We start from the raw sequence: 25,146 nt of genomic DNA on the forward strand, positions 1-25,146 counted from the left end.
AAGGAGTGGACTTTGAATACTAGTGCATGCAACACTCAGTGGTGGTTGGTCTGAATGTGCTTGATCAGCTGTTAAAGTGTGTGTAGAGCAGACGAAGGGCACCAGTTGAAAGAAGTCCCTTCAGATGAGGGTTGTCTGCAAGTGAACCCATCATGAAAAAAGGAATGCTCAAGCCAAGCCACACTTTGGGCCTCAGCACCATGGCTGGGTGTTCTAGCCTCTGCTGAATTCAGACCTAGGACCTTACCATTTATCTACCTATAGGCTCTGGAAATGTAGGAATAGGACATCCAATTTCAAGCACAAGATTCATGGGACAAGCATCTGTCACAGAGTACACTAATATTGAGTGTGTTTTTTCACAGGCAGATTCAACTTTGGACATGGATATCAAATTCAGGAATAAAGACAGCATGTCTCAAGTCCAGTTTGAGGATCGTGGCCAAGAATTGTTCCCAACAACCCTGAGGGAGATGGGTAAAAAGAAGAGTTTAAGCTATGGCTAGATATCTTAACTATAATATTGACCTAAGGACTATTTAATAAAGAAAATATTTCTGAATTCGCATTTAGAAGTTTGACACCTATGAAAGTGGGCCCTTTGTGTTCACTAAAGAGAATAAGAAACCTCAAGTGACTGAATAATGCACTTTGCCACATGAGGTTGCTTGCTCCTCCCAGAACACACTGAAAAGCAGTTCTACATGGTCACTACTAGTGGAAAAGTCTCACAACTGGAAATGTACATATAGCCTCAGATCCCTATTGGATACCGCAACATGTCCAGGTGACTGAACTTGACCTCTCAAGGTCCCTTCTCAGTCATAGTATGATTGTTTATTATTTAGCAACGTGTGTTACATTTGGTCAATGCTCGAATAACTTCAACCAGGGTGGATAAAAACTAATAATTTTTAACAACACTGAATTTTGTGGATTCTAATCAGACTTTGTTCATTTTTTAAAGAACAAAAATCAAATTCCTCATTTAAAATTAACAATTACAATTCCATCTCATTATAAGCATGTTACACATACACTTTCAGTCTCACAGAAATGAACTAAAGGCTCTAGTTTGCCCCAGCTAACTAATGGTGCTTGCTTGTTGAAAATTCTGGACCTTCAATTTCTCAGCAGACTGAAGAGTAACACATGCAAAGAATGACAAACTGGATAGGATTGTTTTTGTTCTGTGCTTATGTAGTGGTGGATCTTAGCTAAGCACAGAAGAAGAGGAGTAAAATGACTAAGCAGGGACTAACTGCAAGAATGAATCATAGGGAAAACTATTTACAGGAAATCCTCAATTTAACAGGCTAATGGGGGGGAGAGGGGTGTCCACTACTCCCAAAAGTCCATTAAATTCAAGGGTTTACTGCCCACCCATGCCCACCAGTCTCCCTCAGCGCCAGTCGTCCCCCCGCGCCCCCTAAGCCCCCCACTACTCACCAGAGCTGCCACTGCTGGAAAAGCCATTGGACTCAGCTGTACAGCTGGGACTGCTCCTGAAGCCACCACGCACTCCTCCCACCAGGGGTAGAGCACATATGCAAGTGCCAGTCTGCCCGTGTACACGTTCCACCCTGGCGCGAGGAGCATCTGGCAGCTCCAGCAGAGGAGATGGTGGCTCCTCCAGGCTGCGGCACTGTAAGTCTCTTAACTTCCCCCACCCCATTTTTGGTGGGCAGGGTGATTTTATGGACCCCAGTAGACTTCGGGGAAATGGGGATGTCCACTGTTCCTCAAGTCTGCTAAATCGGGGTCTGTGAAAAAAATCAAGGGTTTACTGTATTGGGAGAAAATGTGGATGAAGATGTTGAGATGGCTGAGTTGATCAACTGGTTAATACACGTTAAGCCTTGCTAGTCCAGCACCCCCAGGACCAGACCATTTCCAAAGCAGAGAATTTGCCCCAGGAGATCAATATTGTCTAGCAGAGTTAACAAAACCTCCACTGCTTACTGGGCTCTTTGAACAGTGCTCAGCAACATTTAATCACCTCATGGCACACTTCAGCAGTCAATTTCACAGCACACCCAAATATATAACCCAATACCACTCTCCTCTCTCCCAGAGCCAGGCACCCCCAGGCCTCTTCCACTCTAACTCAATGACCTCCCACTCTGCCACAGCCAGGCACCCCCAATCCCCTGCTCCAACTTTATGCTGGCAGACAAAATGGAGCTGCCACTGCCATCACGCACTTCTCTCACCAAGCACTGGGGTGTGGGTATGTGCACGCGCAGAGTGGCTGAGAGCACTTGGCTCTGAGGAGGAGCTGCATTTCATGGTGCAAAGAGCCATGAAAGGTTGGACACCCCAATTTATTCAATTAATTTTAAATATTTTTCTTCAGAATTTGATGGCACACTAAGTGCTGCTTTGCAGCACAAGCACATCAGTTTCAACAAACAGAATATAGAGCCAGGACTGGTGGCTGTAAATAAAGTTTATGGGACCACAGGAAACTAACCCATATTCACAATAAGTGGACATCCAGCTAAAAGCATACTGGACCATGGATGCTACCCAATAAGTGTGTGTTAAATTATAGAGGTTCAACTGGTCACTTAAATAATTTACTTTGCAATGTAATCCAAGACTCACTCTATGCCTTTTAGTATAAGTGTGATTTGACAAGTAAATTCCCAAGCTGCTTACTGTGTTGGATGGTGCGTAAAAAGAAAAAAAAAAAAAAAAAAGCTTAGTTTAGCTTCTTTCACTAACCCTTATGGCTCGTTTAATTAACTAGGTTTAGAATTTATCATTCAGGCATACAATACAGAAAGCTACAGTCAGAGAAACCTAGAATTGCCAGTTGGCACTGACTGTCTTTTTTTAAATTTTATATAACATAACACATGCCCCTTATTTTGGGACACCATGGCCACAGACCATGATGCTGATGCCATTGTCCCAATTTTACTTTAGTGTAACACAGCTTTTCAACACCATTCTACACTTCTTCTCTCAAAAAACTCAGAAGTGCCAGTCAGTTTAATGTTTAGAGTAAGTTCCATAAGTGCACACTAAGCAGAGTCAGTCCTGGCTTTTTTTGGTAACTTGTTTAAACCAATTATATTTTTTTCCTCTGGTCATAGATATCTGTGATTCAAATTGCCTTGATTTAAATCAGTCCACACAGAATACTGTTAACTCAAGGGGTGACTTATCTAAGAGTTCAAAAACAGATCGACCAATTGAGTGTACTCAAAAAGAATGCATATTACATTTTCCACCTATCATCCTACCCCAACAGGTCATCAAGAATTATACTGCAAGAGAAATGGCCCTGCCAATAAGAGCAGAATTTCCTAGTGCTGTTATTGACAAAGAACAGCATGGTCACTAGCACAGTGCAGGGCAACAGCACCTGTACTCTCTCACTTACAGAACACAGAAAGCACCTGCTTAAGCTCCCCTGTCCATCATCTCCCCTAGGTGAAGATATGTTTCCACCACTTCTGACCAGGGAATCTACAAGCTAAAGGGTTCTTTGCCTTTACTGAATAATTAACAAAGGGAGGTTGTCCAAGCAGGCCTTCTTAAATGGTAACTGCCCACAGTTACAAGGCACAATGCAGCACTTTCCATACAAGCCTGTTTTACTCTTAAGGTAGAAGTATTACACAGAAAATATTGAAAGTAAAAAAACATCTACTATATACTTACACTAAAAAGCTTACCTTGGGCAATGGCTGGAGCATTCCTTCTCCATCCCACCCAAGGGGTTTCCCAGTTTCAAATGCCACACAATTTCAGCTTAGAACAAACACAGTCTTCATGGGGGCCTCAGTAGGAACAGCCCTCCCAACCCTTTTGTAAGGACTGGGTCCCTCCAGGAACCTGGGCCTTCCCAGTCTGTTTGCTATATCAAGAAGGCTCTTAGCCTATTTAAAACCAGGCTATTTAGCAAAAATCCTTTTTCTTCCTCTATTGGTCCTTTGAAAATCCAATTTGAATCCATACATGCAAATCTTTCCAGAGTGGCTTTAAGAGGACTGATAATCCAAATGAATTATATTAAATATGGAACTCCCCTAGGAGGAGTATGTACTTCTACAAACACATACACAACTGCATTCAACAGCCCTCCCAAAGGTATTAAACCTAATTTAATAAAAAGTTTAAGTAATCAAAGTTACTTAATTTCACAAGGCTTACCCACCATGCTCAACAGGCAGAGAGAGGTAGTTGTGTTTGTCTGTATCTTCACAAAACAAAAATAGCAGTCTCTTAGCATTTTAAAGACTAACAAAATAATTTATTAGTTGATCAGCTTTCATTGGAAAGACTCACTTCTTCAGATCTGGAAAATTCTGAGTATGCCCAAGTCATCGATTACATTGTAGTGAAACATCTATGAATTACTATCCTCAAACATCACAAGCCCTAAACTAACACAGCCATCTCAACTATTTGATTCTGGTTACAAGATAGTCATCGCACAGCATGATTACTACTCAATTTAAAAACAGAAAGTAATCTTATTTCTCTATGCCATTATTAACAGTAAACAAACCAGATATCAGTCTGCAAATTTAGCAAAATGCTGTTCTACAAATATGCACAACTGAGGACAGCTTTAAACACTAACTGTTAATCACTATTAAAATTTCTATAATACTGTGAAAACTTAGTATGTTTTACTAACTAGAGGGAAAATAATGGCCTAATAATGATAATCATTTGTTGGTTTAGACTGATAAGATTGCCTGCCAATTAATGTAGGTCAATCTCTACATAAGAAAGCAATATTATTAAGATAAAACAAGACATGCTTTGTATAAGTAAAAATGGAAAAAATTCAAAGCCATTGACAAATCACTGTAATAAGTGACCATACATAGATTTATGTAGCCTTTGTGATTTCATTTTTTTAAACCGTGCTACAAAACAAATCCACTTGGTCATAGAGTGATTTGTTAACACACAAAAGTTTTCCAAGGGAATGTAGTATGTGACAAAAAGAATTTTAGGAGGCTACCCAGTGATTCTCATGAATACATCTGATCATAGAATCCCAGAAGAAAGAGTATTAACATTCTTACCTAAACAATTCTTAAAACACACTTTACTAAACAGCTACAATAAATGTTTCTTGTAGAAAACATTAATGGGTACAAACTAAAGATTTCCTAGCATGCAGCAGCAGCCGCACCAACAGAGCCAGGACAATTCCCTTGCCTCTGCTGTGAACGCCCACGCCGTTCAAAGCTTGGTCTCCTCAGTCACATGCGAGTCCAGAACCGATGAGCCTGTGCAAGCTCAAGACATCATTATTGGACACGACAGACTACCTACTACCTCGTGTGCTTTAATATAGCACTGTCTACCTCAGTGGTCCCCAAGCAGTTGATAGTGACTGACTGGGTTGATCCTGGGGACTTTCTAAGTGAAGCACAATCTCTGTAGGCACAGCAGGGATAAGGATGGCTTGCTCCCAACCTGCCTCGGCCCCATGGTGCTCCCAGAAGCAGCCAGAGTGGCGCTGCAAAGAAGGAGAGGAAGGGCATGCCTGTAAATACCATCCCCACAACACCCACTGGCTGGGAACAGGAAATTGTGGCCAATGGGAACTGAAGTGGCGGTGCTGGCAGAGAGAGGCAGGGAATGAAGGCACATGACCCCTACACACATTGATGTACTGGCCAGTTCCAGGAGTAGCGTGGGGCCAAAGAGGGCAGGTCAGCAGCAAACCTGCCTTAGACTTGCTGCACTGCCAACCAGGAGCTCGTGCTCTAAGTGCCACCTGGTTTAAGTGGGGGCTACACCCCAACTGCATCCTGGAGCCAACATCCTCTTACACCTTACACACCAAGCCTTCGTCCCAGCCCTGACCCCGCATCCTAGATCCAGCATTCCTCACCCCCCCTGCACCCCAAGCTCATGCTTTATGCTCAGCCTCAAGCCCCCACCCATTCTACAAACCCTTTGGCCCCAGACCACAGCCTACACCTCCTCCTCCTCCAGCCAAACTCCTGCTCCATCACAGTGAAAGCAAGTGAGGACTGGGAAGAATGAGCAAAGCTTCAGGGAAGGAGTGGAGTAGATCCTGGATTGTCATTAAATTCAAGAAGTTATCTTTAGTGCTGGAGACCGCTGGTCTACCTGGACCAATTAATGTACAATATATGTTAGAATGGTTTAGAAACAGCAGCCCCCATTGTACACACTTGGCATCTATACAGACAAGACCTAAAGAAAGACTAAATTCTGAATATAATTTAAAAACAGAGTACAAAAATGCCTTAAAGACCACCAGCATTAAGGGCGCAAGAATAACACAAATAGAAAAAGCTCAGAATACATTACTAATGTGTTACACTTGTTTTGATACTTAAGATACAGCTTGTACCATTAAAAACAGGATTCTCTGGTCCAGAAACATCTTAACAGCCTGTGGCAGTGGGGACACAGCAGAGACTGCAAAACTCAGTGGGAGTCTGGCGGCTGGAACCACAGCCCTCTGCAGTGGCAGAGGCAGCTGGGGCTAGAGCTCTAGGTGGGGGTGCAGGGGCTGCAGCCAGGCCAGAGCCTTCACCAGGAACAGGGACCAGAGCCCTCAGCAGCAGAGCCCATGGCTGGAGGCAGTGGGGCTGGAGTTGGGACCAGTGGTAAGGGCTGCAGCAGCAACCAACACTGAGGCCAGAGATAGGGGGAGCTGAAATCAGGGTGGGCTGGTGGAAGGGGACCTCCCCTAGCTTGGTAAATCCCCCCATCTGGGACTAGTTAGGTCCTGAGGGTGCCAGACATGGGAGATACAACCTATACTAGACCACAGCATGCACATGAGAGGCTGCAATTGTGAAAGACAAGACACCAACCTTCTGAGTAGTGCACAAAGTTGGGGGGAGATCAAAGAGGAAAATAAGTCTAATAAAATGAATAATAAACTTGGACGACCTGCATGTAAACTGGTCAAAGTCACAAAATGACACGATAAAGCAATTTTTCAAGCATGTAAAACTACTGCTTCTTATTACCGTTCTACAGCATACAAGTTAATAGTTTCTCCCCTTAGGGCTTGTCTGCACAAAAAAATTAAGTGCTATAGTTATCATAGTATAAACCCCAGGGAACTACTATTAACAGTGGCCTTTTTTGGTTTAGCTTAATTCCCTTTTGAAACAAATAAAGCTAAGTTTTAAAAAAAGTGCTATAATCTGTAATAACAGAAACCACACAGCAAGTTATACTGATATTACTCTACCAAAATAGCAGTGCTTATCATTTTTCCTAAAAAGCAGACAACCCCTTGGCTGTGGCCACACTTGGCCAAAACTTCAAAATGGCCATGTTAATGGCCAAATCGAAGAATACTAATGAGGCACTGAATTGAATATTCAGTGCCGCATTAGCACGCTGCCAGCCGCAGCGCTTTGAATGCAATGCTTTTGAATGCACGCAGCTCAGCGTGGCTACATGGTGGTCCTTTTCAAGAGGACCCCACACATTTTGAAAGGATGAGAGGAATAAGCTGAGAGGAATAAAGGGATTTCAAAACGTGTGGGGTCCATGCCGAGCGCGCTCAAAAGTGGCACTTCCAAAGCACTGCAGCCGGCAGCATGCTAATGTTAATGAGGTGCTGAACTGAATATGCAGCGCCTCATTAGTATTCTTCGATATGGCCATTAGCATGGCCTTTTCGACGTTTTGGCCAACAATGGCCACAGCGTTTGTGTCTAGGTATCATAGGAATTGGTTCAAGTAGTAACCATAACTGAGCCATTAGTTAACTATGATTACTGTAATTCAGTAGGTGCAGAAAAATCCTACCAAAAATGAGCACTGTGAAATGAAACTTTAGAGAAGGATAAAAGGGAAACTAGTCACAAAAGAGAAAAGAAAAGAAAGAAAAGCAATCCAGAGGTCAAGCGAAGAACCCAAAATTCTGATGAGTTAGAGGCCAGCCATTAATCTGACCTCCATCAAATACTGTACTGATGCGCATGTCAGCCTCCTTTAAGTATGTCATACCACTCTTTCAGAATGGTATTTCACATTTTTCCTCTTAAAGTAAATATAGATATGCCTAATTACAAAAAAGTTACTTAAGTATTTAAGGTTATGTTTATTGAATGGAACCCCTAAAGTTTTACTTTTTTTTGATTACTGTTTAATAAACTTGTGCTTCAAAATAACCTGACCATTGAGACCACCTGATGCACCAACCGACAAATTGTTTTTAGTCACACATGCAACCATAAGCTCTGCTTAAAGGCTATTTAAGAATGCCAGAACTGCAGAAGAAATACATATGCAAAAAACAGGAGGAAGGATGAAGACAAGAACACAAAGCAGTATAATTAAATGACAAGTTAAGTTCAAAGGATGTTATTTGAGCTAAAACTATATCATTTAGAAAATGGATATCCAACTCTGATGGATTAGTAATACAGTATTCCAGGTAATATACAAGGTACTCTCGGGAGGGAATTTGAGAAGAAATAAGCAATCTCACACCAAACCCCTCCTGTACCACTCCCAAGCAAAACATAAAACAAAAGTATATACCAAAAAGCAGTAGTATACACCACATACCACCAGAACAGCAATTAAGACCAGTCATCAAGATATCCAATAAGAACAGATTTAACTCCACATACACGTTGTTTCAACCATATACTAAAATATTCTACAATAAAATCAATTAACCAAAAGGTACAAATATAAGTGGCTATTATTATGTAAGCTAATATTTCAATGAACTAGTTCAGGACAATGGCAAGAATAGAAAAACCAATACTGGGAAAGAAAAATCAAGTTTTAAGAAGTTATGAGTGCATTACGATCATTTGGACAAGTGAATGGCAGTGTGTGGATAAGAATTCAGGAAATCTATACTGCAACTTATCAGCTTTCCCAAAAGGTAAAAATTCATCCTCACTCAACTATTTCATTATTTTTGTCTATAGACAGACACTGGAAGGAAAAGTGGCTATAATTTGCCTAAAATGCACTTGCCTAGAAAATTTAAAATGTTAATTACAAGAGATATATTGGGAAGTTATTGCTACTGTGAATTTGTTTGCTCCAAGTAAGAATAATCACTTAACTGTTCTAAAATTAGTAATTTATTTATAGCAAAGATAGCAAGAGTGCTAGATTACTTAGCAAGATGCATACCATAACCATAAAGTAGCAAACTGCTATTAAGAACTATTATATCTTAAAATCTAAATACTGCCCAAAGATCCAGAGAAACCAATATAACAGGTTTCCCAAACTATGTTCCGTGTGATGTGAATAGGTGTTCCATGAAAAATTTGTCATGCTAGCGGTATTTTTCCTTCTAAATATCAAAACATGAAATTACATGTATCAAAAATACTAAGATATTTGAATAGTATTTAGCAAGTAGGTATATTAACACTCAATAGTGTAATTGTTACTATGCAACTTGTACTGAAACAGAATTAATTCAGGTTGTTTTGGTATGAGTAATGTTCAGAGAAATCATGTGATGCTCCACCTGATATGAGGATCCACCTCTCCAGCATCTTTCCTAATATTAAACTGATTCGTGATCAGAAGATGCAAAAACATTCTTCCTATTAAAAAAAATTGGTCAAATGTTACATATTTTTATTTTCCATTTTCTGTAAAAATAAGAAATGTATAAAAACAAAACTTAAGAATATATTTCTATACCTAATTTGTTTTGCACTTTTTTCATAAAAATGTTTAGGCTTTAAGGAAAGGCAGTCCTTTTTAAATAATACTGTTTTCTGTTTTTGTAGAAAAGCTCAACACTAACCATCCTCTCTCTTACTTCTTTCAGCTGTTATTCTGCAGCTGTGATTTGGGTTTGCACTTAATTTTTATATTTAATTATAAAGTTGCTAACTGTCCTATCAGAAGGACATTAGTTATGGATTCAGGTGATTTTTCTCTTATTATGTTTTGCTCTTTGTAAAATAAAATACATCTAAAAATAACTTAGATCAACTTTTGAGCATTGTTGCAATTTTTCTTTATGAAACTCTCCTCCCAGCATGTCTGTGTTCTGTCAATAGGGCTCTGTCAAAAGTGCTCCACGGCCAAATTTATTTGGGAAACGCTATAATAGAGAAATACCTATCAATACAAATCATCAGCATACATTTTAGCTTAGACGCTAGCATTTGCTTTCTTGTTATGCACTCTGCCTTGGCTAAACTAATTATCCCTAAAAAAAAATTCTTATTTTAAACATCAGCAAATAACCAACCAGTGGTTGGCCACCAGGTTTACAAACATGACAGGTGGATCTCTTCTGAGAAAATACGGAGAACAACGTAATTTAAAATTCCTGGTGCATACTAGGTGTATGTCTGTTTAACAGCAAGGTGGTGGGATTCCCAGCTCATGAAAATATAGATGCACTAGCTCGCCTTAAGTTGGGACCTAAAAGTAAGTATGGATACAACAGTATGAGGCTCAGGTCAGTTGCCTCTATAGACCCTTACACGTGTGTATTCTGGCAGCTAGCCTGAGCTACTGCATGTGCCACCACAGGTGCACACCTATATTTAGGAACTAACTCAAATAAAGTTTGCACATGCATGTATACTCAAGCTAGAATCACATTACCCAGCTGCTGTGTAGACACACACTACAACACCATCACTATCACCCACAGATAAGGCCATACCAAAATCATGGTCCATTTCAGTCAATCATGAGATTTTTCAACTCTTAAATGCCATTTCAGCTATTTAAAGTTGAAGTGTCAAGGAGTTGTGGGAATGGGTCAACAGTATTGTAGATCTGCAGTACTGTTATCCTTACTTCAGTGCTGCTGTTAGCAATGGCACTGCCTTTAGAGTTAAGTAGGCAGAGAGCGGTTCTGAAGGCAAAGGCACAAAAATAAGGGTGCCATGGTATGGTTCGGTACTGCCACCCCTTACTTGTGCATTGACTTTAGAGCTGGGCACCCAAGCAACAAACACCATTCTCCGGATGTCCAACTCAAGTCAGCACAAAAGGAGGGGTGGTAATGACATAACCCCCTAAAATAACCCTGTGACAGTGCCCCCCCCCAATCCCTTTTGGGTCAGGGCCTCCAATTTGAGAAATGCTGGTCTCCACCCATAAAATCTGTATAGAGAAAAAGAACACTAAAGACCAACTTACATAGCCTGTGACACATTTTTCATGGTCATGAATTGGCAGAGCCCTACCCACAGATCTGTTTTTCCATAAAATAATTAACGCACAGAACAGTCTAAAGGTTATTCTTTAACTAGAGCACCTAGACCAAAAACTATTTCAGACAAACAACAATGGATAACCCCAAAATGTTTCATTCATAAAATACGAGTTAAACCTCTGGCACTTTTAACAACACTTGATCAATTAAATACAGCGCTTGAGCTGACCACTTTAACGATGTTGCAAAGCAGATTCTGCTTTAGTAGGCAGAGCCAGCCACAATCAGCTATGTGGCCAAATGGAAAAAAAAATCTTTTTGCATGTTAATATCTTAACTCTAGTCCAGATATGGCATTTACTCTTGGTCAGTTGTTATCCGACTGCATTGCAAAGAGGAGATGAGTCCCTATGCATGGGTTAGATTCGCAGAGTGCTTCCAGATCCTCCTTGACTCCAAGCGGTGCTGTACAAATGTAAGATCAGCAGAACACCCGTCTAAATCCAGACACCCAAGCTCTAGAGAGATTTGAATTCTGAACCCCGATCACAACTCATGGCTATGTTTGAAAGGGGGCAAACCCCTCGCTCCAAGCAGCCGAAACTTTGCTTCGGCGGAGAAAGAGAAAGGGGGCGGAGGAAAAGCGCAGCAAAGGGGAAGGGTCCGCGATTTGGTTGCAGACTTTGTATCCGCCTGGGGGCTGCGGTGCCGAGCGGGCCCCGGGAGAGCCAGCAGCCCGCTGAGGGAGCCGGCTGGCCACAAAGCCGCGCGCCAACCCGTTTGCCGCAGCCCCGCTCAATCCCCCGGTGGGGGACAGACGGGCCCCTCTCTAGCAGCGGCTGTCGGGCCTGCTCTGCCCTGGCTCCCGCTAGACAAAGGAAGGGAGCGGGCGAGAGCCTGCAGGCGGCGGGAGCTCCGGCCAAGCCACTCAGCGCACGGAGCCGGGCCCTCCCACCTGCTCCCGCCCCGGGGTGAGGGGCGGTTTGACGGGCTGGGGGGGCGGGTGTCCCGGGCCGGGGCGGTGTGGCCGAGCGGGTCAGTCACTGACCAGGATCCGTTTGAAGAGGTTGCTCTCCTTGGGCGGCAGCAGCACGGACGGCATGGTGCGCTAGGGCGGCGGCGGCGGCGGTGAGAAGACGCGGCTCCTACCGGGCGGCGGCGGCTGTTTAACTCATTGGCCTGCGCCGCCCGGCCGGCTCCCCTCAGGCACCGCGAGCGAGCGAGTGCTGCCCCTTGTGCGCAGCTGCCAGGGAGGCCTCACTTCCCGACTGACGCTGCAAAATGGCCGCCGGGATCCCCCCCTGGCGCACGCGCAGATCCTGCTCGGTAACCAGCGCGCGAGGCGGTTTCCCTCCTCCTCTCACCCCTCAGTCGTCGGGAGACAGCCCGGGCGGCCGGGGACTGAGTTTGGCCTCGCGCCCGCCTGCATTTGCAGCCAACTCTCGCGAGGCTGTTAGAAATCTCGGGGTCTTGCGGGTTGAGCGGGTCGCCGTTAGGGCCTGTTAGGCGTTATGGTTAGAAGGGGATGCTGGGGAGCCGGGGCCTCCCCCCACCAAGGAGCACCTCACGATGAAGGACCCGGGAGGTGGTAGCCCCGGAACGGCACTGCAGACTGGTGTTTGGCTGCTGGGCGGGGGTCGGTGGTGTTTGACCTGTCCCTGGGGGCTGTGGCTACACTGGCACAAAACTTTGAAATGGCCGTTGGCATGAAGTTTTGTGCCAGTGTAGATGTAGCCCCTGTGGGATGAGATAGGGGAGAAAATCCCTTTATTCTGATGACTCTCTTGCCACTGTTCCTCCTCTTTGCCCCTCCCCGATGGAAAAAGGCTACGGTGGTGCCCATCTTTAAACAAGAAAAGAGGGAGAATTGGGATAACGCTGGAGATAACGCTCATCTGTCTGAGAGCTGAAAGGGACCTTCAGAGGTCACTGAGTCCAGTCCCCTGCCCTCACAGCAGGACCTACCTCCATCCCTGACTGATTTATTTTTAAATCTGTTTGCCCCAGATTCTTAAATGGCTTCCTCTGGGGTTGGGTTTAAGCATGCCAGTGCTCAAACCACTGGGCTATCCCTGCCCCTGCATAGCCTCACCTCAGCCCTTGGAACAATCATGGAGTAGGTCCTTAAGGAATCCATTTTGAAACATTTGTAGAAGAAAAGGGTGACCAGGAACAGTCAGCATGGTTTCACAAAGGGCAAGTCATGCCTAATTGCTTTCTGTGAGTAGGTAATTGGCTCTGTGGATATAGGGAAAGCAGTAGACAGGGTAAATCTCAGAAAGCAGGGATAGCTCTGTGGTTTGAGCAGTGTCCCTATAAAACCAGGATTGTGAGTTCATCCTTGAAAACAGTGTTCTGGGGGCAAATAGTTTTTAAAAAAATGTTGCAGATGGTGCTTGGTGCTGCCAAGAGGGCAAAGAACTGGACTTGTTGACCTGTCTCTTCTAGCTCTATGATATCTGTATATGTTTAGCAAAGCTTTTCACACAATTACCCACAGCGTTGTCACTGATAAGATAAAGCAGTATAGCTTGTGATCAGCTGCTTGATGGTTAGCAGCAGGTATCAAGCAAAGTGCCTCAGTGTTTGGTCCTGTCTGGGGCCAATTTTGTTCAACATCTTCACTAATGATCTGGATGATGGATTGGATTGCACCCACAGCAAGTTTGCAGGGAGAGGTAAATACTGTGGAGAACTGGGGTAGGGTACAAAGTAATCAATGCATGTGTGAATGTGTACCCCTAGTAGAAACAAAAAACCTACTTGTGGGCACTCTGCTAATCCGCTGGGTGGATTGTACTCTCTCCTGAGCAGCTGCATAAGTGCACAGCTTAAACAAATAGGTCTAAGCCAAAAGAAATCTGATGAGGTTCAACAAGGAGAAGTGCAGAGTCTTGCGGTTGGGACAGAAGAATCCCATGCAGAGCTACAGGCTGGGGACCGACTGTGTAAGAGGCAGTTCTTCAGAAAAGGATCTGGGAATTACAGTACATGAGAAGCTGGATATGAGTCAACAGTGTGCCCTTTTTGCCAAAAAGTCTAACTGCATATTGGTCTGCCTTAGTAGAAGTGTTACGAAAGATTGGGGAAAGTGATTATTCCCCTGTTATTGAGGCCACTTCTGGAGTGCTGCCTCCAGTTTTGCGACTGCTCACTACAGAAAGGATGTGGACAAACTGGAGAGAGTCCAGCGGAGGGCAACAAAAATGCTGAGGGGGCTGGGGCACATGACTGAAAGAATAAGGGAATTCAGTTTATTTAATCTGCAGAAGAAAAGTGGAGTGGTCGGGGGGAATTTGATTGTAGTTTTCAACTACCTGGAGGAGGGGAGGGGCTTCCAAAGAGAATAGACCTAGGCAATTCTCAGTGGTAGCAGGTGATAAAACAGGAAACAATGCTCTCATGTTGCAGTGGGGGGTGGCCTAGGTTTGATATTAGGAAAAACTATTTCATTTGGAGGAGGATGAAGGGCTGGAATGAGCTACCTAGGGAGGTGGTGGAATCTCCATTCTTCGAGATTTTAAGGCCAGGCTTGACAATCTTGGCTGGAATGGTTTAGTTGGGTTGGTCCTTCTGTTGGACTAGATGACATGAGGTCTCTTCCAGTTCCAATCTCCCAGTTTGTGTTGACTGTCTCAAGAGCTATTTGTGTTAGAACCACACACACATGCATCATATGAGACCCAGAGCTCCCTATTTTCAAATAATACAATGCATTTGTCTCTATGCTACAGAGTTTGTGTGCTTAATGGATGCTGAGATCTGGCTGGAATTTAAGGAGAGGATGGTAAGCTAGTAATCAGATAATTATAATCTATGGATGACATCTAATATTTTCATTCAGTTTTCAATGTTTGACGTCAAGTGCTACCTGTATTGAGCTTTCTAGCCATTTCATAAATGTTTGTAAGACTTAATATTTGTTCTAAGACTGGCAGTGGTTCCTTCACCAAGTGAAGCGTGAGGCTTGAGCAACTTGCTGCTGTTGACATAATAATGATTACCTGTTTGCTCATTGGGAATTTTGCCCTTTAAAATATGTAGCTTCTCTTGACGATCTAGATTTTGGGAAGTAGTTGTAACCTTAGATGCATCCGAGTATAAGTTGTCTCTCAGGTGTTCCTGCTAACAGGGATGATATGTGAGAGATACATGAGGAGCGCATACACCCCCCGTCTCCCCATGCAAGAGGGACCGTCCAGCAACCAGCAGGGAAGTAGCAGGACCAGGGACCAGCGCCAGCAACAGAAGTTCATGCCCCATATACTCATCAGCAGCTGTGGGGAAGAGCACACCACTCTGTGGGAGGGGCAGGTACACTCACAGACTCCCCATCCAGAAGCAGAGCAGTGTGACCTAAAGTAGGGCGAGGTGAGACCACCTTGCTGAACTTTCCCCCTTCCTGCTGATGGTGAGTGCAGGGGGGCATGGATTCCCAGGGGCTGCAACAGCAGCAGGAGGCCATGCTGCCCTCTCTCCCACACTCCCTGGCAGTCAGGAGGGAGCACAGCAAGGCAGCTGTAGCTTGTGTTGCTCTCTGGTGACATCATTTCCTGCTGGTAAGCATGGGGTCAGTCCTGGCCCCTCCCCCTAGAGCATAACAGCAAAGCAGCTCTGGATGCTCTTTCCCCACTGCTGTCAATGAGTGCAGGTGTGGGCTTCATGGACTCCTGCTCTCAGCGCAGGCTCCATGGCCCTGCTAGTCCCCCATGCCACCTCAGCTGGGAGAAGTGGTAGATTGGGGTGGGAAGGGATGGGACGAAGCAAGGGCAGGGAGAGTCAGGAGTGGTGTGGAAGAGGGTTGTCCTGGCCCTTCCCCCGAGGTTTGGGGGGAGGTAAGTGGCTGGTGCCCCCCTTCTGTCTCCAAACACTAGTCACCTCTGCCTGAGAAAGGGAAGCAACTGAAGAACTAAGTGACATTTGCTATTTTTTGTGAGAGACAAGGTGGGTGAGGTAATATCTTTTATTGTACCTGCTTCTGTTGGTGAAAGACAAACTCATAAGCTCTTCTTAGGTTTTGAGTATGTGTTCCATAAATTAATATTAAAAAACAGAACTATAAAAAACACAATTCTATTTTGGCTGGCATCCATTAGCTTGTCAAAGCAGATGAACACTTTTGACTTACACTTCATATGCTGTCGTAATCTACATTTTTCCAAACCACTAGGCTTTGGGCTAAAAGAGTCTATTTTCTTTATCTTAACCCAGCCATATCTTGCTCACCTGCTCCCCAGGGTGGCAGCCACCACTCCAAATTAGGAGTTAGAGTTGTCTGCCTACAGTGGACCATGTCATTAGCATGTCATCTGGATACAATAGCCAATCTGTCCATTCTGACATAGGCTGTCAAATCAACATAGAGGGGTAGCACCTAAAATCGGTGCATCATTAGGTTGTTAATGCCCTAATGGGGCATTACAGGCTCTGCATCTGAAGACTGAAGGGAAGAAAGGAATTTTAGGGTGAGTGCATTACATTTTCATGTCTAGTGATTGCAAAAAATATTGTGTATATTTTATATAAAACTAGAAAAGGATTATGTTAAACATTATGAATCAGTGATACGTGACTAATAAAACATTCCCTTTCCTGGCGGACTTTTATATATTTATTTTATTTCTAGAGGCTGCTCTGCTATTCCTGGGGAGTGATAAATTTCATCTGCTCAAAATGACTCTGTCAGAGACTGAGCTCTTCCTCATTTCCACAAAATATGCTCCACCCACACTCATGACCTCCCTGCAAAAAAAAGTAGCAATAGAGAACAGCTGGTCTAAGGTCACGAGGGAACATAAGAATGGCCATACTGGGTCAGACGGCATTCAGAGCCAGATGCTTTTGAGGAAATGAACTGGACAGAGTAATTATCAAAGTCTTCTATTCCTTGTCATGTGGTTCCAGTTTCTGGAAGACAGAGGTTTGGGCACACCCAGATCATGGGGTTGCATCCTTGACTGTCTTGGCCAGTAGCCACTGAGGGGCCAATCCTCAGTGAGCTTACCTAAATATTTTTTAACCCAATTATCCTTTGGCCTTCGTAACATCCCCGCCAATGAATTTCACAGGGGGCCTATGTGAAGAAGTACTCCATTATGTTTGTTTTAAATTTGCTGCCTGTTCATTGGAGCTGTGTCTCCCTCCCTTTTGGAATGAGTAGGCAAGTGAGCAAGATCAGAAATGCAAATAAGGCACTGATTTAAATATCTTGCACTTCATTTGCATGTTCACACATGATCTGGTTTCTGGAAGAGCTATTTTTGGAAGCCAAAGGAGCAATGTGGATGGTGTTCCTTTGACAGGAAACCCCCCTTTCAAAAGCACCCTTCTTCCAATTTTGTTTCAGGAAGGTGCTTTTGAAAGAGGGGTTTCCTTCAGAAGGAACTCCGTCCACATGCTGCTTTGCCTTCCAGAAATGGCTCTTCTGGAAACAAGATCACACAGGAATATGCAAATGAGGTATGAAATATTTAAATCTGCACCTCATTTGCATTTCTGATCATGCTCCTTTGCATGCCTCTTCCGAAAGTGGGGGGCCAAGTAGCTTGGGTATTATGTGAAGGGGTAAATAACACTAGCCTATTCAGTTTCTCCACACCAGTCATGATTTTATAGACCTCTATCATAAACCCTCTGTTGGTTGTCTCTTTTTTAAGATGAACAGTCCTCATCTTTTTAACTAATGGACGCTGTTCCACAATGGTAGTAATTTGTGCTACCCTTTAGAGAACAATCCATGATGACTCCAAGAGCTTTTCCTTGGGTGGTAAAGAGGTAGATTAGACCTCATAATTTTGTATTTATAATTGGGATTATGTTTCCAATGTGCATTACTTTGTACTTACCAACATTGGATTTCATCTGCCACTTTGTTGCCAGCCACCCAGTTTTGTGAGATCCGTTTGTTCACTCTTCACAGGCAATTTTGGACTTAACTGTCTTAAGTAATTTTGTGGTCTGCAAATTTTGCCATGTTAGTGTTCACCTACTTTTCCAGATCAATTATGAATATGTTCAAAAGCACAAAGTACAGATCCTTAGGGGACCCTGATATTTACCATTCTCCATTTTAAAAAGGGCCATTCTGTCCTGGAGCCTTAAATGCCCAGATTCTCAAAACTATTTAGGCCTGTAATTTCCATTCTTTTTAATCATCTTGGTTAAAGAAGCTATATACTCCTTCACAGAAGGAACTTAGATTTAAATATTTATTAGTTCAAAGCCTGATTTTTTTTCTTGTATTTTCATTTTTGAACCATTTTTAATTTTTATCATATAGCTTTACATCTGATCAATTGAAAAAAGACAATGCAAATTGCAGAAAAATAACTTTATTAAAAGAATGCTAAGGTTACAGTCTATCTCACAAAGGGCTTGTCTACACAAGTGCCCTCCTTTGAAGGGGGCATATAAATGAGCCCAATCGGAGAATAGCAATGAGGTGCCGTGTTGCATATGCCGCACCTCATTAGCATAATTCCTGCCACGTGAATTTCAAAGCAACATCAAGCAGTGTAGCTGCAGGCACCTCGAAGAGCCAACATGCCGTGTATCCGTTAGCACTTTGAAGTACCCGTATAGCTTCAAAGTTCCCTTACTCCCAAAACGTGCCTGTGACTACACTGCTCGCCGCCGCTTGGAAGTTAGCAACTTCAAAGTTCATGTGGCACGAATTACGCTAATGAGGTGTTGCATATGCAGCTTGGCACCTCATTGCTATTCTCCAATCAGGCTTGTTTACATGCCCCCTTCAAAGGATGGGGCTCGTGTAGACGAGCCCAAAGGTTAGTAAATGAAGAATTACTATTGTCTATAGAACCAAAGGCAACTGGTGCAGGGTTTCAAGAGGGGGTAACCACCATGTGTCCCTGCCCTGCTCCCTCTCCTCTCCTCTCCACCCACCCATGCTCTGCCTATGCCCTGCCCTCTCCCCATCCCTGCTCTGGGAGGGAGAAGACTCCTTTCTGTTGCTCCAGGGGAGAGACAGGACTGCGTGCCATACTCACCAGAAGCAGCATGGTACTGATAGTGAGTGCCAGGGGAAGGGGAACTGATGCTGGGGGGTGCCTGTCCCACCAGTTTTTATCACCTGATAAATTATTTTGTCTGTCTTTAGGGTGCTACATGATGGCTGTTTTGTTTCATCATTCATGTTGTTATGCTGGAGACTGGGTGGCTCCCAGAAAGCATATCTTTGACATATGAAGCTGGTGCACATGCTAGCCACCTTCTCTTCTGGCTAAATGAGGGTACAATTAAATGCCTTTCGTTTAGGATTGACGCTTTTCCAATGGTTAGTATTCAGACTCCAAGGCTACACACCTTTCCCTGCCTCTTCCCCCAATGTCCTGTTCCCTCACTTTTCTACCACTCCATCAGTCACTGAGTCATTTCAAAGAGTGTTCCTGCAGGAAGATAGCTGGGTCCAATTCAAAGTGATGAGCTGGCACCTCCCTCTAGCACTGACCAGACTTTTAGGGGTTGGCAGGTCCCCATTTTATTTAGCAGATAGGAATAAGGGCCTTTCGAAAAGGACCCGTCTGGATGAGCCGTGCGGCGACAAGCTGTGGCAATTTCAAAGTGCCATGGCCGCCCGCATGGTAATGAGGCACTGAATATGTATTTCGGCACTTCATTAGTAGTCTTCAAAATGGCCATTTGGATGGCCATTTTGAAGTTTTGGGCTAGTGTAGACGTAGTCCCAGAGACAGAAATGAGAAACCAAACTGTCTGGGTAAAACACGAATGGGTAGCAAACCTTCTTTTGCTTAGTTGTAGTGAAAGCAATGGAAGCCACAAAGAGTAGAGCTGGGGATTGATTTGGGTGCAACTGTGTCTCTGTTGTTTTAAAAAAAAAAAAAAAAAAAAAGGAACAGACAGAGCAGAAAGAAATAAGAGGTAACAAGAAACACTTATAGATTGGCCTTGAGAAAAAAAGACAAGAGCATTTTTGGGCAGCATGCTGGGAAGGCATGTAAGCAAGGAAATAGCCTCCAGTCATTTAATCTTACTGTGTTCAGAGAAACAAAACTTTGTACACATTCTTTATAAATGAACAGGATTGCATCAAGTAAATAGCTGATTCTGTCATCAATGTCTCCACTTGATGGAAACAACCCATGAGGCCCCACTTATTGGCTAACTGCTCTGATCAAAAGGGGATAACAATAGACTAGCAATGTATAAATGATAATCAACTTGTAATTGTACCTGGTGAATCATTTGATTTCAAAATATATTAACATAAAACCGGTACCTGTATAAATGATGAAGCATGACTTTCTTCTGTATCTGTATGGAGCTTCACTGACATCAGTGAATCTTAGCAGAGTCACAGAAGTCTGTCAAGTCAGAGCAAGCTGTGAGATAACTCTTCTTCAGTGCATAGATAACAACAGAAAGAGAAGGATTCTCTAATTCCCAAAACTGGGGTGTGTCCCCCAACATGAAGGAATACTGGAGATGTAGGGGCTGGCAGGCCCCGGGCCAGCCCCCACAGGGGGTGGGGAGGAAGGAAGCCCCATTCCACCCTCAGCTGCAGCCCTGGCTGCTGGCCCCCCATGAGGCTCTGATCCTGGCCTCAACCCCAGCCTCTGACAGGGGTTCCATTCCCAGCCCAACCCAGCTCCTGAATTCATACCTACTCCCAGCTGCAGCCACAACCTCCACTCCCTTAGTCCTGTCTGTGTCTCCCAGCCCTTGCTTCTGGTGGGGAGGGCCATGACAAGGATGAGAACGGGTGCTATAAGGTTTGTAAGCATACAGAGATCTATGTTTCTTTTGATGCAAGTCTAATTTCCATTTAATGGAATTCATGAACGTCTATGGAAAAATTAATAGATACCACATATAAATTAGCCATTAAACAAGTTTTGGCATCTATTTATATGATGTAAAATGTTTACCTTTTGCTACTATTTTTTGTGTTGTCAGCCAAGCTTAATGATCTCTGAATCATGTTTGCTTTTGATGAAAAGCTTAATGTACTCAGCTCTAATACCTACTGCTGGCTGCCACTGAAACTGATGTAATTTTTGTTGCCACTTCTCTGATTTGAACCAGTTTAGTAATTTATAAGTTTAGGTACATGAGCTGCTTGTGACTTCCATATAATTCAATAGTAACTGATATTTACCTATCCAAGATTTTAAGGATTAAATTGTATTTTGATGTGAGAAGATAATTTAAAATCTTCAATTTTTAAGGCACATTCCAAAGAGTGTATGGCTTAGGGAGGCAAATTCTGTGACATAGAATTGCGTGCTGCACTCTTTCCCAGGATTGGCTGTTTCTGATGGATAAACTGTTTACTCAAAAAATTTCTGACCCATACTACCCATTAGCCAAGACAAATACAAACAATCCAAAATTTATTATACTTTGAAAATTCATGGTTTCAGTCACTCTCATGATTTTTAGGACTCTGACTCATGATTTTGGAGTAGTTGCAGTTGGCAATATTGAATTCCACATCAATGATGAAAGGGTGAATGTTATTGATAGTGTTGTGCCAGCTGCTATACAATAAGGACCTTGGTTGGGGCCTTTTAATCAGTGCCACAATAAAATACAGTAAATAATAATATTAATACAAATACGCTTTTCAGAAATGTCATGTTCTCCATATAGGACTATGTTTCCTTTCTGTTTTATAATGGGGAAAAAGGGGTTAACAGGCATGTGTCTTCGGCATTCTGGGAGCTGACGTGCTTAGCAAGAATGCTGGGAGTGGTAGTTCTTTAAGCTTTTCAGTCTCTTCCGCTCTGTAATGGCTGCGTGCTATAAGGTACTGTCTCCATCTGTTCTATCTGGGCAAGTGTATTTTAAAATGTGTATAATTTTTGTTGGTAAATACACCTGCACGAGGGCCCTTGGCTCCAAGGATCTCGTTGCCTTAAGCAATTCTTACTGGGATGTTAATACAAGGAAGAGAGCTGCTTCAGGGAAGGTGGCATTGAGAATAAAGAGCAAAGGGATTAATTGGAAAAGGAAAAGCAATATAAAATTAACTGTAACTGCTTCTGGGATTTCAGTTAGATAGTAATTTTAACTTTATGAATACATTTTTCAGCTTTATAAACAAAATATAATCTGGGGTAGAGTGAGGGAGTAGCTGGGTGGCTAACTTCCTGCTGAAATAATCGCTGTAATGCAGCACAGATTTAATTAGTATATTATTAGGGCAGCTGAAGTTTTTGGGTAGGGCTTTTTTTTTTTTTAAATGAACCTTACCTGAAACCTTCTAGTTCAGACTACTATTTTTAAGATGTATGTTATTTCTGTTACTAATAGTGCCTTTAATTATTAAAAATGAAAACATGGAATTTCCATTTGACTTAATCCATTCCTCTGGAGTATTTTGTTTTCTTTCTGTGGGAAACCCTAAGGCTTTTACAAATAAGTTAATAGAAGCTTTATTTTTCACATCCTAAAATGGAATTACTTACAGCTTTTGAAAGGGGTTACCCCTAAATACACAGGCTAGTGCTGCACTCACCCCTAGAGCTGGCAGCTTGATGCAAATGAGCAGTCTCAAAAATACAAAACAGCCTCTGTTTGCATATGCAAGTGACTCATTTGCATATTCACAACAGAAAACAAGCAGTGAAGAGTGGTTCTGCCATCAAAAAGCCCCTTTGTCGGCAGCCCCTTATCCCTGGAAAAAATCAGCACAACATCAAGACTTCTTGTTAAAAACTGTGAAAGGTTCAAAACCAATTTTGTGATATGAAATGTACAAACTGAGGAAGAAATGGAGACCTTTCCCTGAATAATGTGCATAACTTCCGAAAGGAAGAAGTACTATGTTATCGTTCTTGCATTATTTTAGAGGAGGTCAGATAACGTAGTTGTATTTAGGACTGCCTTTTTTGTTTATTGAAATTATTGTAAAACTTCTTTTATTTTTACTGAGATTAGTTTGTCTCTGATTTGTAAGTTTAATTTGGAAATATACACACTGTAGGCTTTGTAGCATTGTTGCAGTAGTGCCAGTGGTGCAAACATTGATGCATATATGCAGTCTTGCTGAATAACTTGTTGCGTGAGTATGCTCAAGACCAAGCTCTGCTGAGCTATATATACAGCAAGCTCCCCAACTGTAGATACAGCTTATACCAGCAAGAAAGTTCTTTTGCTATTGCCTGTATAGTTTAAACTTGTTCACCTAATCAAGTAAGCTGTGCCTACGGAAGAATTTTTGGTGATAGAACTGTGTCCGTGCTTCAGCTTTTGCCAGCATAACTGAGTTAACTGGGCTGTGATTTTCTTCACGCTGCTAACCAGCATGGCTATGCCAGTAAAAGTATCTAGGGAGATCCTGACCTAAATCTGGGCTAGCTCCCTCTAAGATAGAACAGCATTACTAGATTTACACTACTGCAACTAAAAGCAGGGTTTGGTCCCTATTTAGCATTTTAAAATACCCATTTAAAAAAAAAAACCCAGTGAAAAAATGACTCGTATCTGCTTTAAATTTCAGGTGGTGAACAGTAAAAGCTGAGATGACACCTCATCGAGGCACCGGGCTTTTTAGAAGTCTGCTTGCTAATTGTTTTCATAGCTGTCACCATGGCTGCTCTTCTTCACTTGTTAAAAGGCCTGGTCACATGATGGAACTATCTATCTTTAGGAAAAAATATTTACGGAATTTAGTTAAACCTATTCTGTCATTTGATGTTTGGTTAAGGAGCTATCATCAGGATTTTAGAGCACTGTTGAAGCACGAAGCTGTGGAAAAATACCTCAAGACCTTAAACAGAGAATATCAGCGGGTTGGCCAGTTGTTAAATAGTGGCTCAATGAATGAGTATGAGCAAAGTACTCTGAGCAAAAGACATGCTTATTTATCCACCCTTGCAAATGGATTTCAAGAAATACAAGAGGCAGAAAGAGAAATTCAAGAGATAGAATCCATGTGTACAAGTAAGTAAAATATATCTTTATGCAGTGCAGCTTTATTAAGATGTGATGGGCCTTATTACCCAGAATTTGAAATGAATCACTCAGGGAGCAATCTAGGCATGTACATTTTCCTGAGGGTCTTCCATGTCCTTATTAAAGCCTTCTAGAGTTTTCCATTTCATTTTATTTTAGCCCTGTTGCACCTACTCTTGAGGCCACTGAGTGACCAATTTTGGAGAGCAGGCCAGTTTTTTATGTGCATTGCCCATTCAAGCTCACATGAATGTGTCTTCAGCTAAAATATTCTAGAAATCTTTGTGTTTAATACTTCAGCCCATGTTTCACAGAGCTAATGGAAGTTTTCTTCTTAGGGACATATTTGAAGTAAAGCTAATTTATCTAGGCAGTGGGAGGTGATTTACAGTACATGTCAGACTTGACATTGTCATTTAAATTTGGGTTTTGGTGTTTGGTTCATTGATATCGTATCAAATTATTGCCTCCCCACATCTCTTGGGAGATGCTCAACCCCACACTCTGAAATGTCAGACTTCAGTTTAACCTTATGTGGAATACTAGTTCCTTGAAGATATTTGAGAAGTTTCATATGGAGTGAAATAAACAAATGGTTATCTCTTGATCAGAACTGTGCCAAGAGATTTCAACATATTGACTGATGATATGGGAGATGGGGTGAAAAACAAGGTAGTAGAAGTTGCTGCCCATACAGTTGTTATTATTACTTGGACAAGGAAGAAATGCAAAGAATTTTAAATGCAAAGAAGATTGGTAAATGTGCCACATTGGTGAGTGAAATTTAGAGTAGGCAAATGCATGAAAAAAGGAAAAGCGTCTGGTGTGGACAAACTCACGAGTGAGATATTTGAATCTTTAGAAGACTTTGGTATTGACAGAATTATGAAACTCTTAAATGATATTTACAGTACAGGGCACGTCCCAGAAGACTTATCAAGATCTGTTTTTATTGCCTTGCCGAAGAAACCACGTGCAACTGAATGTGAACAGCATACGACAATTGTCTTATGAGTTACATGACCAAAATTCTTTTGAAGATTATTATGAACCGGATTCAAAATCAAATACAGTCT

At 42.7% G+C, this 25,146-nt stretch overlaps 2 protein-coding genes across 6 annotated transcripts in view; one reads left to right on the forward strand and one right to left on the reverse strand.

Moving 5' to 3' along the window:
* NAA16 (N-alpha-acetyltransferase 16, NatA auxiliary subunit) overlaps positions 1-12,374 on the reverse strand; it is a 125,149-nt gene extending 112,775 nt beyond the window's left edge. For both annotated transcript variants that reach the window (XM_074988488.1, XM_074988494.1), the window contains exon 1: positions 12,183-12,374. In XM_074988488.1, the coding sequence (XP_074844589.1) occupies positions 12,183-12,236 (54 nt within the window). In that variant the 5' untranslated portion in view covers positions 12,237-12,374. The remainder of the gene's footprint in view (positions 1-12,182) is intronic.
* Positions 12,333-25,146, forward strand: part of MTRF1 (mitochondrial translation release factor 1) — a 33,502-nt gene continuing 20,688 nt past the window's right edge. For 2 of the 4 annotated variants that reach the window (XM_074988528.1, XM_074988505.1), the window contains exons 1-2: positions 21,872-21,920; positions 23,616-24,058. In XM_074988528.1, coding sequence (XP_074844629.1) covers positions 23,638-24,058 — 421 coding nt within the window. In that variant the 5' untranslated portion in view covers positions 21,872-21,920; positions 23,616-23,637. Of the gene's footprint in view, positions 12,461-19,408; positions 19,428-21,871; positions 21,921-23,615; positions 24,059-25,146 lie in introns of those variants that run through there. The other 2 variants (XM_074988509.1, XM_074988518.1) reach the window with 2 other exon arrangements.

Source organism: Carettochelys insculpta, chromosome 1 (assembly GCF_033958435.1).
Source record: "Carettochelys insculpta isolate YL-2023 chromosome 1, ASM3395843v1, whole genome shotgun sequence".
Taxonomy (NCBI): Eukaryota; Metazoa; Chordata; order Testudines; family Carettochelyidae; genus Carettochelys; species Carettochelys insculpta.